This window comes from Macaca thibetana, chromosome 2, assembly GCF_024542745.1.
Source record: "Macaca thibetana thibetana isolate TM-01 chromosome 2, ASM2454274v1, whole genome shotgun sequence".
Lineage (NCBI taxonomy): Eukaryota > Metazoa > Chordata > Mammalia > Primates > Cercopithecidae > Macaca > Macaca thibetana.
Window position 1 is genome coordinate 36,577,970 of NC_065579.1, and position 17,453 is coordinate 36,595,422.

Consider the following 17,453-nt stretch of genomic DNA (forward strand, 5'->3'; position numbering starts at 1 on the left):
TCCCACGATACCTGTGGGCATATTATTTCATATCTAACTTTCCCATGACTGTTGCCAAAGGTGTCTTCCTGGACCCCACTCCTCACCCCCATCTGTCATGGCTACACTTCTCCCCTACGCTCAGATTCCAGGGGATACTGGCTTCTGGGATACTCTGGTCTAGAACGCCATCTGTTTCCAGTCCCACCCTCCTCCCCCTCTCTATCTCCTCTCTGGGATTCTTGCTTCCTCCTGAGCCTAAAGGTGAGTGCTGCTCAAGGCTCTGTCCTAAACCTTTACCTGCACTTTCTTGGGTATACTACCCCAGGGAACCTTCGTACCTCTTCTGACCTTGTCAGCTCCAGCTTAAGGCCCTGCAGCTCTGAACTACCTTTCAGATGTGAGGCCCCTGGGCTCTGACAGCATTAGGATCCTGCCGGGAACTCATTGCCAGGAATAGGCTCTCCCATTCACTGAGTGCTTACTCCCTGCTGGGCCCGTGCCCAGTATTCACATGCTTTGTCTCATTCCTCACAACTCCTTCCCATATCGCTACTCTAATTAGCTGGAGCACTGTAAAGAAGAGGAAGCTTAGGAACAAAGAAACTTGGCAAAGATGACTCAGCTAGTTTATTGCTTTTTAATTTTTTTAATTATTTTTTTAGAGGCAGGGTCTCACTCTGTCACCCAGGCTGGTGTGCAGTGGTGCAGTCATAGCTCACTGCAGTCTTGAACTCCTGGGCTCAAGTGATTCTCCCACCTCAGCCTCCCAAGTAGGTGGGACTACATGCACTCAACACCATGCCCAGCTAAGTTTTTAAAATAAATTTTTTTTTGTAGAGATGGGGTCTTGCTATGTTGCCCAGGGTGGTCTTGAACTTCATTCCTTCCCTACCCACCAATCTCAACCTGGGCTCAAGCAATCCTCCTGCCTCGGCCTCCTAAAGTGTGAGGTTACACACCTGGCCAACTCAGCTGGTTTATAAGTAGAAGAGCTGCATTCAAACCCTGCCTGACCCCAGCACCTGCATGATGTGCAGCCAACCTCTGAAATTCTTCCCCAAGACAAGCTGAGGTCCTCCCATCCCTGCCCCTCTTCCCCCGGCTGGGCCTAGATTTTATATACCTCATTGTCAAACATTGAGCTCTATTTTGAGGCTTGAAGCCTGGGCATAAACTTTAGCTCCTTCTTCTCCTCCAAGCCAGCTCACTGCTGAGCCCTTCTGGGCATCCACCCTAGGAATGTCTATCCTTATCCTTGCCCTGTCCCAGCTCTCTGACAACCATTGCTGCATTCCCCATCTCTCACCTGGTCTCTGCACTGGCCTCTTCAGATCTCCAGCCTCCATTCCTTCCCTACCCTCTAAACTCAACCTAGCTGCCATATTGCCACCCAAGTAGCCACCCAGTCACTGCAGTGCTCCAGAACTTCATGAAATTAGAACAATCTTTAGACCCTTCAGCTTGACATCAAGCCCCTACCCAGACTTCTCTTCCTTGCTCTCCATTCTCATCCTGCCCTCATTCCTTTCCCCAGTAGGTATGACGAAGATGCTCAGAAGGTCCCCCGCTCAAAATATGCTCCAATCTCAGCCACCCTCATACTCTTCAATGCTAGAAATCCCTCAGTTTTTCAGGTTCAAACATTGACAGGCCCTATTAAATATAAAAGTTGACTATACCAGGTCGCAGACTTGGCTTTTATTGGCTCTTAATTCTTTAGCTCAATTTAGATAAGCTCAGTGTTTCCCAAACTGTTTCCTGGAGGTCTCCTGACCCTCGAGATGCTGACATGGTAAGGGAACATGGAGGAGATACCACCTTTTGGAAATTCACCAACACCCTCACCTCTCAAAGCCTCTGAGAAGTCCTGCATCATGAAATTTGTTTAGATTTCACCCTGGATTTGCTTAACATGCTGTAGCTTTTTAGCTCTATTTATTTTCTACCCCCACATCCCTTTCTTAAACTCCGATATGTAGAGTCATGGGCTCTTGGAACCTTACCTTTGCTCCTATGGGCATTACTCGAGGGAAGAAAAAAAAGGGGAAAGACGTGAGAACCAAGAAGACTGAAGAAATAAGCAGGCCTAGCCACCAGGCTCCAATCCATCGGGGGTCGCCCGGGACCAAGTTAACTGCAGCTGAAGAGAAACCAAAGGGTGCAAGTGTTTGTTGAATGCGTGATCTCACCTTACTGGAAACAGAAACCTCTGATCAGAGGGAGTTTTACTGATTTTCTTCCCAGGATGGAGAAGAGGCAAGCCATGAGCTAGATTCTTGGTCAAAACAGCATTCCCTCTCCCAGCTATTCATCTTCCCAGAGGACCAGGGCCACTGCACATGAAGCAGAGCATCAGAAAATCCCTGGGCAGGAGGGAGCAGTACCTTCACCTTCTTATTCAACTCCCAGCCCGTGGTAGGAGTAGTGAAGAAGGGAGCTGACTCTCACTCACAAGGGCACACCATGGGCCAGACCCTAGACCACGTGCTTTCCATCTGTTTTCCACTGGGTTCTTCTAGCAAGTCTGCCCACTTCTCACCAGTCGAGAAACTGAGGATAGAAGGGGTTAAGTCCCTTGCCTCAGGTTAAGGCTAGTATGTGCCATTTCATTGGTCAATTTCAAACCTATGTCTTCCTGATACGCAAACCTGCCCTCTTAACCATTAAACTACTGCCTCCCAACTTTATGGATCCCTAACAAAGGAGGCCCCATAATCCTTAGAAGCCTAAAGAAACAGCCATCAACTGTGTGAGCTGCCTGGCTTCCAAAGGAGCAGCTTTCTCTTGGCAATTCTCTTGCACACGTGTAAAAGTCTGCCATTGTGTTTCTCTGGGTAAAGAAACTATCCAGGCATAAAGGGAAGGAGAAGGTGGCAGAACGGTTCAGTCAAATCATGACAAGCATCCCTGGGCACTGCCCTGAGTGGACTGGGCGCTCAGTAGCTGGTCTCTTTGGACAACCAAGAGCCAGGAACCAATTCGGGAAGTGCCAGCAAAAGGACAGAGATGGCTTGATTCTGAGATATAAGACACCCCCCTGGCTTTCCACTTTCATTTGAAGTACAGCCAAATGACACCATGCAGATGGCACTGTGGTCTGACAGTCCTAGGGATGGGAGTCTAGGCTCTGGCAGCATGGTTGCAACTAGCACCTGCCAGATATCTGTGACCTGACCTGTGTGCAGGGCACTGGTGTGGGTGCTCTTCCTGGAGTCTGGCTCAGTCCTGCCTTTCAGCCACGGCTCCAGCTGAGCTGGAACTTCGTATCCCACCCACACACTCACCACACTCTCCACTCTACAGCACTTTGCCTGTCCCTCTGTTATGGTGCTGACCTTCCCCGTCTTGTGGGAGACTGGGTAGTGTGGGACATGCTCACAAAGGCGGGAAGCCCTTGCTTGATTCATCCTGGGGCTGGCTCCCTGAATGGTTATCGCAGAACTTATGCCAGTGTCTAGGGACTATATCTTCTCATCCATACCACTTGTTGAAGAATACAAACTCATACTGTTGACTTCTTAATATACATCAGGCTTGTTCTGATCTTTACAACTTTATTTTACTATCATTAGCTCCATTTTATAGATGAGGCAGCTGAGGCACAGAAAGACAAAGTCGCTTGCCTAAGATCACTTGGCTAGTAGGAGATGGAACCAGGCTGAGACCCAGGCAGTCCCATCCCAGCACCCACACAGTCAAACACCATGTTATACCCTCTGGATGTGAGTCATCATCCATGTGTATATTTTATATGGTGTTTCCTTTTTTCCTCAAAAGAGCTCTTATTAAATCGTTTCTTTTTTTAAAAAATAACCAGCAATATCTTAGAATCAAAGAACCATAGAAATATTTTTAATGCCACCACCAACATGAGCACTGTGGTGGCAACACCTGAGGTCCTGCCCTAGGTCTCCAAACTTCTTAAGGACAGAAAGTGAGTTTGCTTCAGCAGGTTGTTCCCCCCAGTAGCCAGCGTGGGCCCTGAGAGGAGGCACACACTGTCTGCTCCTAGCTGTCTGAGGGACTGCAGGGATGAATGAGGACGTGGCAGAGCACATCTGGATCTGAAGCTTCATTCTCTGTTCTGATTGAATGAGGGGGCCGGGGGCTGCTTTATTGAGCTGGGGATGGGAGTGGGTATCCTCTGCACACACTCACCTGTGTTGACTCTGCCGTAGTCCACGTAGATCTGCAGCATGACAGAGCCCAGCAGGTACCCGAAAGCCGGTCCAAATACAGAGATGGCAAATAAGATGGCTGGAAATGGAAGTAAGGGGAAGGAGACTGAGAGAAATGGAGAGAGTCTGGCCGTGGGAACTCCCAAGCTGAGGGAGAGTCTTGAGATGTCACTCCATCTGTCCCCAAGCCTGATAAGCACACACCTATGGCATCTCCCACCAGCAAGGCCAGAACCACTCAAGATTCCAAGACATATAGAACCAAGGCTATTTCTACCTCCAGCCAACTTCCAAAGAGACCTGCTTGCCAGGAAGGAAACAGGCTCCAAGGCATTTAAAAATGCCAGGTGATGCTCCCTGTGGGTACAATGCTGAGGGCCCTCGGAGGAGCTTATGGTGCCACAGAGCCTGTGGGGGTGGTCTGTCTCATCTGGAGTATAGGCCCTGAGGATGCTCAAAGTGGCTTGTTCTATTTTTTTTTTTTTTTTTAGGTGGAGTTTCACTCTTGTTGCCCAGGCTGGAGTGCAGTGGTACAATCTTGGCTCACTGCAACCTCTGCCTCCAGGGTTCAAGTGATTCTCCTGCCTCAGCATCCCAAGTAGCTGGGACCACAGGTGTGCGCCACCATGCCCAGCTAATTTTGTATTTTAAGTAGAGACGGGTTTCTCCATGTTGATCAGGCTGGTCTCGAACTCCCGGCCTCAGGTAATCCACCTGCCTCGGCCTCCCAAAGTGCTGGAATTACAGGCATGAGCCACCATTTCCAGCCCAAAGTGGCTTGTTCTAAGGGAAGGATTTGGGCATTCACATGGTCATCTGCTATCTGCTTTGCATGGGCTTCTTTGAGGCCAACCTTCCCCTAAGTGGATGTCTCAGAGAAGACATGTGTGTCCTGGCCTGTGCCTGAGGACTAGACAGCAACAGTAGCTGCTGTTGGTTTAGGGTCTGTCCAGTGCGCAACACCAGCTAAGTGGTTACATACGCCATCTCATGTATCCCACAGTCATCCAGTGCACGGATAATATCAGCTTCATTCTAGAGGTGAGAAACCTGGGGCCCTGGGGTTCAGCCACTTGCCTCAGATCACATAGCTGGGAGGTAATAGAGCTGACATTCAAACCAAATCTGTCTGATCTCCAGGCCTTTGAATTCATTTGCTGGTTGTAAGCAAAGAGGGTGGGACCTCAGTTTAGTCCCCCAGGGCCTCATCAAGTGCTATATCAGGACCTCACCCCTCCCCAAAGCCCTCTTCAAACCGGTGACTCACAGATGTACAGGGGCGAGTTGCTGGGCTCTGAGAAGTCGTCCACATAGGAGATCCCAAATGGCTGAATAGGCACTGTCCCGATGCCAGCCAGCAGCTGGGCAACCACCATCAGGCCCCACATGCTGCTGGTCTCCTTCTGGGGGTTCTGGGTGGTGCTGTGGCACTTACTGGGAGGCAGGTCCTGCCAATGCTTCTGGCAGAGCTCAGCCTGCAAGTGGCTGTTGTTTCCTGCAACGAGAGTGCTTGCTGGTCTCCAGGCTCCATCGGGTGGCCTCTAAACCTGGCCTTTCTCCCAGGCCCCTTGGGGAAGGACCAACTCTGGCCAGAGGCCGTGCTAGCAAACAGGACATGGCCCCTAAGGATCACGTCCTTCTGTCTGGCCAGCAGGAGGGACTCTAGAAACTAAGGTGAGAGAGAGGTAGAATGTGGGCTCCCCGGCACCAGGAGCTGCTGTTTCTCAGGTGGAGAGGAATCTTCCTCTCGTGAATGTCCATGCCTTCTCCTCCATGGGCTCTGGTGGGCAGCGAGCACGGAGAGGCCAGTACCTTCATCCATGGAGGAAAGGGGCACCCAGCTGGAAAAGGGGGTTCCAGGGTCAAAGCCCAGGACCGTGGGCCTCCAGCACCCTGTGCTCAGCCCTGGGGCTCTGGGCCTCCAGGGTTCTTTTCAGCAGGACAGAGGTCATGCTGTTGCACTGGGTTGGTGTCACCTATAACCTGGGTTGCATCCCTGGTTGTGACTCCCAGAGCCTTCACTTCTTAGTGAACCCAGCACCAAGTCACACTGGAAGACCTACTGCCAAAGACATTTAATATCCTTGCCATTCTGGGGAAGCTCCCAGAACTTCTGATGCTGGAGGGGCTTTAAGACCCTCTAGTTCAACCTCTCATATTACAGGTGGGGAAGCTGAGGCTGCTTCTTGAAGCCCTTCTGTGAGAGTCCCAGACACCCTGGGTGAGGCCTGTGGGCACTGTGGTTCCTGTGGCTGTGGCCCTTGCCAGGCTGGACTGCCGCTTCCACGCGTCTGTTTTTAATTTGGCCCACACCAAGCGATTAGCATTGTCAGCTCTCCAAAGCCTTAGGGGTTCTTGAGGGCTCCTTTCCATGAGATCCCCTTTTCCTGTCTCATTCAGGCTAATGGAAACTGCTGATGTCACTGATCTCACTCACTTAACACTCATGTGATTCTGTTTAATTCTCACTTGTGCTGCCCTGAGCTAGGTGAGCCTAAGTCCCACAGAGAGGAAAACCGAGCGCCATAGACTAGCCCTGCTCCTCACACTGGACTGTGCCGGTGCTGTTGGGCTCAGGGCTGCCCTGGATGGTGGGGCTGGGGAGAGGGGTCTGTGCTCTTCATTGCCCTTTCCCCTCTCCCCAGTCGCACACCCCTCACCCAGCCTGGCCCCACTGTTGTCTGCCCTCTACATGGTATCTATGCAGGACACATTTGAAAGTTGCTGTCATGGGAGCTCCCCCATCAGTCAGGGAAGCCTGTCCCAGGAAAAGGAAAGGAAGCCAAGGTGTCTGTTTGGTCAGGGTCATCTAGACCTTCAAGAGCTGTGTTCATGGAAGGAAGCATCCAGGCAAGCAGCCAGGGACTGTGGTCAGGGTCCCTCTGTACCTCCCTCTTCCCACTCCATGTTCATTATCCTGCCTTTCAATGGCAGAATTCAAATAGAGTGGCCCGACCACATGATGACATAATATGCAACCTTTTAGAATTAGGGTGAAAATATAGCCTTTTTTTTTTTTTACATGGAAAGACAGCTGGAACTGCTTATTAGAATAAAAAAAAGTAACTAGTAGTTTGGAGAAGAATATGTTCCCTAATTTATAAAACGTTTGTGGACTACTTGAATATGCAGAGAAAACCTCTGGAAGACTAAGGCTTTCTCTGGGTAACGAGACGACTGTGCTGATCGGCTTTCTCTGGGTAACGAGACTGTGCTGATCGGCTTTCTCTGGGTAACGAGACTGTGCTGATCGGCTTTCTCTGGGTAACGAGACTGTGCTGATCGGCTTTCTCTGGGTAACGAGACTGTGCTGATCGGCTTTCTCTGGGTAGTGAGACTGTGCTGATCGGCTTTCTCTGGGTAGTGAGACTGTGCTGATCGGCTTTCTCTGGGTAGTGAGACTGTGCTGATCGGCTTTCTCTGGGCAACGAGACTGTGCTGATCGGCTTTCTCTGGGTAGTGAGACTGTGCTGATCGGCTTTCTCTGGGTAGTGAGACTGTGCTGATCGGCTTTCTCTGGGTAGTGAGACTGTGCTGATCGGCTTTCTCTGGGTAGTGAGACTGTGCTGATCGGCTTTCTCTGGGTAGTGAGACTGTGCTGATCGGCTTTCTCTGGGTAACGAGACGACTGTGCTGATCGGCTTTCTCTGGGTAACGAGACTGTGCTGATCTTTTTTTATTTGCCTCATTTTGTGGGGAAAAGAAAGAGAGATCAGCCTGTTACTGTGTCTATATAGAAAGAAGCAGACATAAGAGACTCCATTTTGTTCTGTATTTGAGATGCTGTTAATCTGTGACCCTACCCCCAACCTTGTCCTTGCAAGAGACATGTGCTGTGGTGACTCAAGGCTTAATGGATTTTGGGCTGTGCAGGATGTGCTTTGTTAAACAAGTGCCTGAAGGCAGCTTGCTGGTTAAAAATCCTGCCCGTCCCTGGGCAATGGAACATCTCGGTGTAAAACCCGATTGTACGCTGTTTACTGAGATAGGAGAAAACCGCCTTATGGCATAAGGTGGGACTTGCTGGCGGGACTTGCTGGCGCAATGCTGCTAAAAGGTTTATGGAGATGTTTGCATATGCATATCAAGGCACAGCATTTTCCTTTGAACTTATTCATGTCACAGAGATCTTTATCCATATGTCTTACTGCTAATTTTCTCCCTTCAATGATCCTATTGTCCTGCCACTCCCTTATCTTTAAGATGGTAAAGATAATTATCAATAAATACTAAGGGAACTCAGAGACCGGTGCTGGCGTGGGTCCTCTGTATGCTGAGCGCCGGTCCCCTGGGCCCACTTTTTCTTTCTCTATACTTTGTCTCTGTGTCTCATTTCTTTTCTCAAGTCTCTCGTTCCACCTAACGAGAAACGCCCACAGGTGTGGAGGGGTAGGCCATCCCTTCATCATTTATTTTGTAATTTGTCTGAAATGAACACATGATACTTTTGAAATTCAAAGTTTTTGTAAATAAATATGTCCAAAGCTTAACAACGTCTCTCCCATTTCTTCTTTGTCCCATTCCCATTGCCCTTCTTTCTGCTCTAGGCTCTAGGCCTGCAACAGTGGAGCTGAGTCTCTGCCCACCCCCACCAACCACAACCCACCGCTGACGTCACCAGTCTCACTCACTTAATGAAAGGACACAAAGATAGATGTGTACCCGCCCCCCACCCGCTACACCCTTGTTCTGCTCTCTAATCTTTGCACATACCAGAGATTTCGTAAGTTCTGTGAGTACCTGGTTTTCTGCACGTACCAGAGATTTTGTTTTGCACATACCAGAGATTTTGTAAGTTCTGAGGCAAGGTCACAAGACGTGTTTAAGTAAGATAAACTCTTGCTGCCATAAACCTGCTCTCCCGCCTCAACGTTTGAACCAAAATATCAGAAATGGCGGGAACCAATCATAGTTAGCCAAATCGCCTTGTTCAAACACTAGCCAATCATATATCTGATTTGTATAATAACTTTATGCCCACTTTTCTTAGACTATATAACACTGCTCGGAGCTCAGTGGGGGAGCTCTCCTGCCCGTCTTGTTTCACGAGCGAGGGAGAGTTCCAGGTTCGAACCTGTAATAAAGATCCTTGCTGCTTAGCTTTGACTCTGGACTCTGGTGGTCTTCTTCGGGGAATAAACGGTCTGGGCATAACAAATGGGGGCTCGTCCGGGATTTCCCCCAAGCCCACCAGACCCCCAAGTCAATGGATCTTAATCTGTAGGTAAGCCGGCTTTGTCACTGTCTCTGTCTTTGTCTCTGTCTGTCTCCCTGAAATTTCGCGAAATCCGTAATCTGTAATCTGTATTGGTCTGTTTTATAAGTGGCATGGTCTTGGCGGACGCACTAAAAGACAGCCACTCGGGACTGGTGGGAGACGTCCCCCAGTGCCCATCTGGGGGCCTCCATCCTTGGTTGCCCCGTCTGACTCAGGTCGGAAGTCCGACACGCGCTCGCGAAGGCTCATCGTTTCTCACTGTCTGTCCGTTATTGTTAAGTGTTAAGTGTAAGTCCAAAACGAAACATAAAACCTTTTCTTCCCCTTCCAGGACCGGACCTGTCGGATACTCCCCTCTGCTTCACACTCATTTTCGTCCCTCCTTCTCTTTGTAGGAGCAGTCCAAAGATGGGCAACAACCAGAGCACGCCACTCTCACTCCTTGTTACCAATTTTAAGGATGTGAAGGCTCGGGGGCGTAACTTAAGCGTAGAACTAAAGAAGGGAAAGCTAGTTACTTTCTGCCGTTCGGAGTGGCCCTCTTTCGGCGTAGGGTGGCCCTCCGAAGGAACTTTCTGTCTCTCTATTATTACTAAGGTAAAAACTAAGATTTTCCTGCCAGGGCAGTCAGGACATCCTGATCAAATTCCTTATATTCTAGTGTGGCAAAATCTTGTGGAAGACCCACCGCCCTGGATAACTCCATTCATCCTTGAGCCTTGCAAGGTCCTAGTAATGTGACCTACAAGACAAAGGACTCCCTCTGCTCCCTCGGCCTCTGTGCTGCCAGACAGCCAGGACCCCCTAACGTTAGAACCCACACTTCCCCCACCATATCCACACCTTATCCCGCAGGACCCAGTCCCCCAGGGTGGTGCTTCCGTAGAGGGAAACCGAGAAGCGGAAGCAGCCGAGAGCGAAAGTAACCCGGGGGGGCCGGCCGGCCGGCCGAACGCGAGGCCGCGTACTGCGGGACCAAGCTTCCCGACTCCCTGACTCCACCGTAGCCCTGCCTCTCAGAGAAATAGGATCGCTCGATGATACCGGGCTCTCCCGTCTCATGTATTGGCCTTTTTCCACTAGTGATTTATACAATTAGAAGTCCCAAAATGCTCGGTTCTCCGATAATCCCAAAGATCTAACCTCATTGTTAGACAGTGTCATGTTTACTCACCAGCCAACCTGGGATGACTGTCAACAGCTCCTCCGAATCCTGTTCACAACGGAGGAGCGGGAAAGAATCCAAGTTGAGGCCAGAAAGCTGGTTCCAGGAGATGACGGCCAGCCAACTGCAAATCCTGACCTCATTAACGCGGCTTTTCCTTTGACCCGGCCCAGATGGGACTACAACACGGCAGAAGGTAGGGGACGACTGCTCATTTATCGCCAGACTCTAATGGCGGGTCTCCGGGCTGCAGCTCGCAAGCCCACCAATTTGGCTAAAGTATATTCTGTGTTACAAGGTAAGACAGAAAGCCCCGCTGTGTATTTAGAGAGATTAATGGAAGCTTTCAGACAGTATACCCCTATGGACCCGGAAGCACCGGAAAATCAGGCTGCGGTAGTAATGTCCTTTGTAAACCAGGCAGCATCAGATATTAGAAGAAAACTCCAGAAATTAGAAGGTTTAGAGGGAAAGCAGATTCAGGACCTCCTTCAGATGGCCCAGCGAGTTTGTAATAATAGGGATACTCCAGAAGAAAAACAGTTCAAGGCAACCAAAGAAATGACCAAAGTTTTAGTAGCAGCTTTCCCCCAGGCAGGGAATGGCCAAAGCAGAAAGCAGACAAAGCAAGGCTCTAGGCAAGGATTAGAAAAGGATCAGTGTGCTTATTGCAAGGAACGTGGTCACTGGATTAAAGACTGCCCAAAGAAACGGAGACCAGCTAACCCTACCTCCGTACTCGTTACCCAGGACTCTGACTAGGGAAGACGGGGTTCGGACCCCCTCCCCGAACCCAGGGTAACTTTGCAAGTGGAGGGGTCCCCAGTTCGCTTCTTGGTCGATACTGGGGCGGAACTCTCAGTCCTAACCAAACCAATTAGAAAAATGTCTAAGAAAACATCCTGGGTGCACGGGGCCACAGGCATCAAAAAATACCCCTGGACAACCCAGAGGACTGTAGACTTAGGAACGGGAAAAGTCTCCCATTCCTTCCTAGTCATCCCAGAGAGCCCCTGCCCTCTACTAGGGAGGGACTTGCTGACAAAAATGGGGGCCCAAATCCACTTTGAGCCAGAAGGGCCCAAGATAACTGATTCCCAAAACAGGCCAATATCTATCCTGACTGTCACCTTAGAAGATGAGTACAGACTCCATCAAGAGCAAAAGCCCCCCGATCAGGAAATTGACTCTTAGCTCCAGCGTTTCCCTGAAGCGTGGGCAGAAACTGGGGGCTTAGGGCTAGCTAAACATCGACCTGCCATATTTGTGGAAGTTAAGCCAGGGACGGACCTGGTTCGGGTTCGGCAATATCCTATGCCCCTGGAGGCAAGAGAAGGAATTACGCCCCATATCCGCCGACTCCTAGACCAGGGAGTCCTACGGGCTTGCCACTCATCCTGGAATACTCCACTGTTACCTGTTCGTAAACCCAACAGTACGGACTACAGGCCAGTACAGGATTTAAGAGAAGTTAATAAAAGGGTCATGGACATACATCCCACTGTGCCCAATCCATACACCCTTCTGAGTGCTTTACATCCCGAAAAACAGTGGTATACTGTTCTTGATCTAAAAGATGCTTTCTTCAGCCTTCCTCTGGCTCCCAAAAGTCAAGGACTCTTTGCATTTCAATGGACGGATCCTGAGAGGGGCATCAACGGTCAGCTAACATGGACCAGGCTGCCACAAGGGTTCAAGAACTCGCCAACCCTGTTCGATGAAGCCCTTCATGAAGATCTGGGTGAGTACCGGCGGCAACACCCTGAAATAACTCTTTTGCAATATGTTGATGATCTCTTAATAGCAGCCAGATCCCCGGAAACTTGTGTTCAAGGGACTGAGGACCTCTTGAAGACTCTGGGGGAGCTAGGCTACTGAGCCTCAGCAACAAAGGCTCAGATCTGCAAGTCGGAGGTAACTTATCTGGGGTACCTATTAAAAGGGGGGCAACGCTGGCTAACCAAAGCCCGAAAGGAAACAGTCCTACGCATCCCTAGACCCCAGTCGACACGGCAAGTGAGAGAATTCCTGGGGTCGGCAGGGTTCTGTAGGTTATGGATACCCAGATTTGCTGAGTTAGCCAAGCCCCTATACCAGGCAACAAAGGAAAGGCAGCCCTTCAATTGGACGGAAGAGGCTGAGCTGGCCTTTCAACAAATCAAAACTGCCTTGTTATCAGCCCCCGCGCTGGGGCTCCCTGATGTCTCCAAGCCCTTCCACTTATACGTAGATGAAAGTAAAGGTGTTGCAAAAGCCGTGTTAACACAGTACCTAGGCCCCTGGCAGAGGCCAGTTGCCTATTTGTCAAAAAAATTAGATTCAGTGGCTGCTGGCTGGCCACCCTGCCTGCGGATAATCGCAGCGACCGCCCTAATGGTCCGAGACGCTGATAAACTTATCATGGGGCAAGAGTTGCGTGTTATAACCCCGCATGCCATTGAAGGCGTCCTCCGGCAGCCGCCGGACCGATGGATGAGTAACGCCCGGCTCACCCACTATCAAGGACTGCTGTTAAACCCCCTCAGAATAACTTTTCTGCCCCCCAACCTCTTTAAACCCTGCTTCACTGCTGCCAAATCCAGACTTGGACGCCCCGTTCCATGAGTGCACTGAGATACTGGCTCAGGTGCATGGGGTGCGGGGGGACCTGCAAGATCGTCCGCTCCCCGACACAGAACTCACCTGGTTCACTGATGGCAGCAGCTACGTCCACCAAGGCCAGCGGTATGCAGGAGCGGCTGTAACGTCAGAGACTGAGATACTTTTTCAGGATGGACAGAAGCGTTCCCAACTAAGAGAGAAACTGCTCAGGTTGTAGCAAAGAAAATTTTGGAAGAAATCCTCCCCAGGTATGGCTTTCCCGTCCAAATAAGGTCAGACAATGGACCAGCCTTCGCTGCTAAGGTAAGTCAGGATTTGGCTTCCATTCTTAGGGCAAATTGGAAATTACATTGTGCTTATAGGCCCCAAAGCTCAGGACAGGTAGAAAGGATGAATCGGACTCTGAAGGAGACCTTAACTAAATTGACCATGGAGACTGGCGCTAATTAGGTAGTACTTCTCCCCTACGCTCTGTTCCGGGCCCAAAATACCCCTTACAGACTAGGCCTCACACCATATGAAATCATGTATGGCAGACCCCCACCCCTGGTCCCCAGTCTAAAAGATGACTTACTCAAACCTGAAACTGAAAATGTCTCTGAGCTCCTGTTCTCCTTACAAGCCTTACAGAAAATTCACCAGGAAATTTGGCCCAGACTACGAGAACTGTACGAGGCAGGACCTCTGCCGATGCCTCATCCGTTCCAGCCGGGAGACTGGGTCCTAGTCAAGCGTCACCGGCAAGAAACTCTTCAACCCAGGTGGAAAAGACCACTGCAAGTACTCCTGACTACTCCCACCACTCTCAAAGTAGAAGGCATCGCTTCGTGGATCCACTACACACACGTCAAACCAGTGGACCCAACATCCGACCTTCTCGAGCCGTCTGGAGCACCGGTTACATAGACTGTAGACAAAGCTAAGAACAATCCCTTAAAGCTAACCCTGCGCCGTCACCCACATAGCCGTAACCATGTCTAGCTTGCCTATGCTTTTATGCCTTATACATCTGACTCTCCTAACTGCTGCGCCATCTAATCCCTATGTCTGGAGGTTCTGGCTCTATAAGAACAAAACTCACCCCGGGGAAACCCCCCAAGCGGGTAAACTGCTAGCTAGTGCAGACTGCCCCCCCTCCGGGTGCAATACTCCAATTTACCTCAATTTCACTAATTTCCAAATTGCCCAACCGGGGATACCCATGATTTGTTTTGAATATGATCAGACTGAATATAATTGTAAGAATTATTGGTGGCACCAGAATGCAGGTTGCCCATACCACTATTGTAAAATGCACTCAGCCAGGGTATAGGACGAATACCCGAGAAAGTCTAACCTCCTCAGGACTCGCTACCCGACAGGGACTCCCAACATATTCACTTGGATAATAACAGATCCAGGGCACTCCCGGTGGACATCGCCCCAACATAGGGCAGTCTACTACGATGCCAGTAGTAGCTGGCCTAGTAGCCACCTGTACTTGTGGCGGAGTCTAGTCCAGATTCGACCCTTAATCCATACACAAATCCACAGACAGGAAACCAAGCTATCACAAGACTTGCAGCCCTTCTCCTGGCTAACCCTATTACAAGAAGGGCTAGCATTCGCCAACCTCACCGGTTTAGGCGACCTGTCCTCTTGCTTTATGTATGCAACCTTAGGAAGACCACCATTAACCGCTGTTCCCCTTTCCTCCCCACCCACAAACTATATGCCAGATTCTAATTCATCAACAGTTGCAATACCTGATGTAGCCCTGTACCGTGACCCATACCAAGAGAAATATCCCTACTGTTATTCAGCATTTAGTAGCAGCCTCTGCAACCAGACGGCTACATACCCTAATAGCCCCATACGTGCTCCCCCTGGTGTGTTCTTCTGGTGTAATATGACTCTGTTAAAAACTCTGTCCAAAAGCATCTCTGACGGACAGTTGTGCATCCCTGTTACACTAGTTCCCCGACTGACCCTGCTGACCCCGGCAGAGTTCATAGGCTGGGCAGGGACTGCCCCAACTGAAACTGCGCAACATAGACGAGCAGTTTTTTCTACCACTAATTGCTGGAATATCCTTAACCACCTCTGTCGTCGCAGCGGGGTTAGCAGGAGGGGCCCTACAACACTCCATGATAGAAAACGACAAGCTATTACAACAGTTCTCTGTTGCTATGGAAGACTCCGCCTATTCCCTAGCCTCCCTTCAGCGGCAGCTCACCTCCCTAGCACAGGTCACCCTTCAAAACCGCAGAGCCTTAGACTTACTCACGGCTGAGAAAGGAGGTACCTGTGTGTTCCTCAAAGAAGAATGCTGTTTCTATATAAATGAGTCAGGGTTAGTTGAGGAAAGAGTCCAACGCCTACACGAACTAAGCTTAGAAATGAAAAAGCAACAATTCACTACAGCCGCTAACAATTGGCGAAGCTCTTCAATGTTTTCCCTTCTGGCACCCCTTTTAGGCCCCCTAATGTCTTTACTACTTCTATTCACTATAGGCCCCTGTGTGGTAAATAAAATTTTACAATTTGTCAGAGAAAGGTTTAATACCATCCAACTAATGGTCCTCCGTAGCCATCACCAGCCTCTCCTGCACCCAGAAAGTGAGGCTATATTATAAGACTCTGGAAATCCAAGATTGGACATCCAGTTACTTATGAGAAGGGGGAAATGAAAGGACACAAAGATAGATGTGTACCCGCCCCCCACCCGCTACACCCTTGTTCTGCTCTCTAATCTTTGCACATACCAGAGATTTCGTAAGTTCTGTGAGTACCTGGTTTTCTGCACGTACCACAGATTTTGTTTTGCACATACCAGAGATTTTGTAAGTTCTGAAGCAAGGTCACAAGACGTGTTTAAGTAAGATAAACTCTTGCTTCCATAAACCTGCTCTCCCGCCTCAAAGTTTGAACCAAAATATCAGAAATGGCGGGAACCAATCATAGTTAGCCAAATCGCCTTGTTCAAACACTAGCCAATCATATATCTGATTTGTATAATAACTCTATGCCCACTTTTCTTAGACTATATAACACTGCTCGGAGCTCAGTGGGGGAGCTCTCCTGCCCGTCTCGTTTCACGAGCGAGGGAGAGTTCCAGGTTCGAACCTGTAATAAAGATCCTTGCTGCTTAGCTTTGACTCTGGACTCTGGTGGTCTTCTTCGGGGAATAAACGGTCTGAGCATAACATTAACACTGATGACATTCAGTTTAATTCTCACTTGTGCTGCCCTGAGCTAGGTGAGCCTAAGTCCCACCACACCCCACCACCACCTCTCCCCTGTGGAGTGTTGGGCCTCTCTCTGATTGACAGGCTCTACGGTAGAGACCCAAGTCCAAGCACCAGAGATGTCAAAGCCCCATGTACTACTGGGCCAGGCCCTGTGCCAAGGTTGTGATGTATGTGGTCTCCTGCCCACAGGGGTTATTGTGAGCAGGAGACTACATTAGACCATACCTAAGCGGCTGGTTTGGGGGTAAAGCTGGGATCCAAACCTGCATATGTCTGACTCAAAGTCCAAACTGAAATCAAGTCTGATGGCAATACAGAACACACATTTTTCAGGGATGGAAGAACACGGCATGGGAAGATGTCCTCCATCCCTAGCCACCTTCAGACATAGGAGCTCTCTGACCTCTGTAGGTGGCTGGGATCTTACACCTACTTCCTGTCAGGAAACGGGCTGGCTGCTGGGATGTGTGCTAGAATCTGGGACAATAAGATGAAATAAACACAGTACAGGGAGTTAAGAAATTGGCTTTATCCCTAAGTAAGATAAAAATTGGTTTTATCACTATATATTCTTGAGCAAGTTTCTAAATTTCTCTGAGCCTTAGTTTCCCTTGGCGTAGTGGCTAGATAGAAAGATTATCTGTGTCATTAAAGAGGTAGAAGACTATGGTTCCAAAAAGACACCCAAGCATGAGGAGTCAGACCCTGCCAGTCCCACAGCAGGTCTAGTGGCTGTGTCTGCCATTTTGAAAGAAGGCTTGTGCAGCTCAGTGATGCTACAAGGGTCCTGAAGCACAGAATTGTAAAATGCTCCTGCTGAAAGACCACAGGGGCTGTCTGGCCCACCCTCCCACTCAGGAATCCTTGTATCAGATGGACTATTTCCAACACCCAGAACTGGGTGTGGCGCTGGCCGACTCCTGCGAATCCCAGGGTGAGGTCAGGGTGGCGCTGAGTGGGTAAGGCTAATAGATGTTGGAAAGCCTGGACTGGGAGCCTGGGACCCAGATTCCTCTGACCCTGAATTCGTGGCTCTCTATGTGGTGATTTTGACTTTGAAAGATCTCAGAGGATTCCAG

At 49.8% G+C, this 17,453-nt stretch overlaps 1 protein-coding gene across 1 annotated transcript in view; it reads right to left on the minus strand.

Annotated features, from left to right (window-relative positions):
* Positions 1 to 17,453, minus strand: part of SLCO2A1 (solute carrier organic anion transporter family member 2A1) — a 97,249-nt gene that overhangs the window by 16,784 nt on the left and 63,012 nt on the right. The window contains exons 4-6 of the mRNA XM_050779620.1: positions 5,428 to 5,655; positions 4,141 to 4,239; positions 1,986 to 2,122 (exon numbers count right to left, since the gene is read on the minus strand). Coding sequence (XP_050635577.1) covers positions 1,986 to 2,122; positions 4,141 to 4,239; positions 5,428 to 5,655 — 464 coding nt within the window. The remainder of the gene's footprint in view (positions 1 to 1,985; positions 2,123 to 4,140; positions 4,240 to 5,427; positions 5,656 to 17,453) is intronic.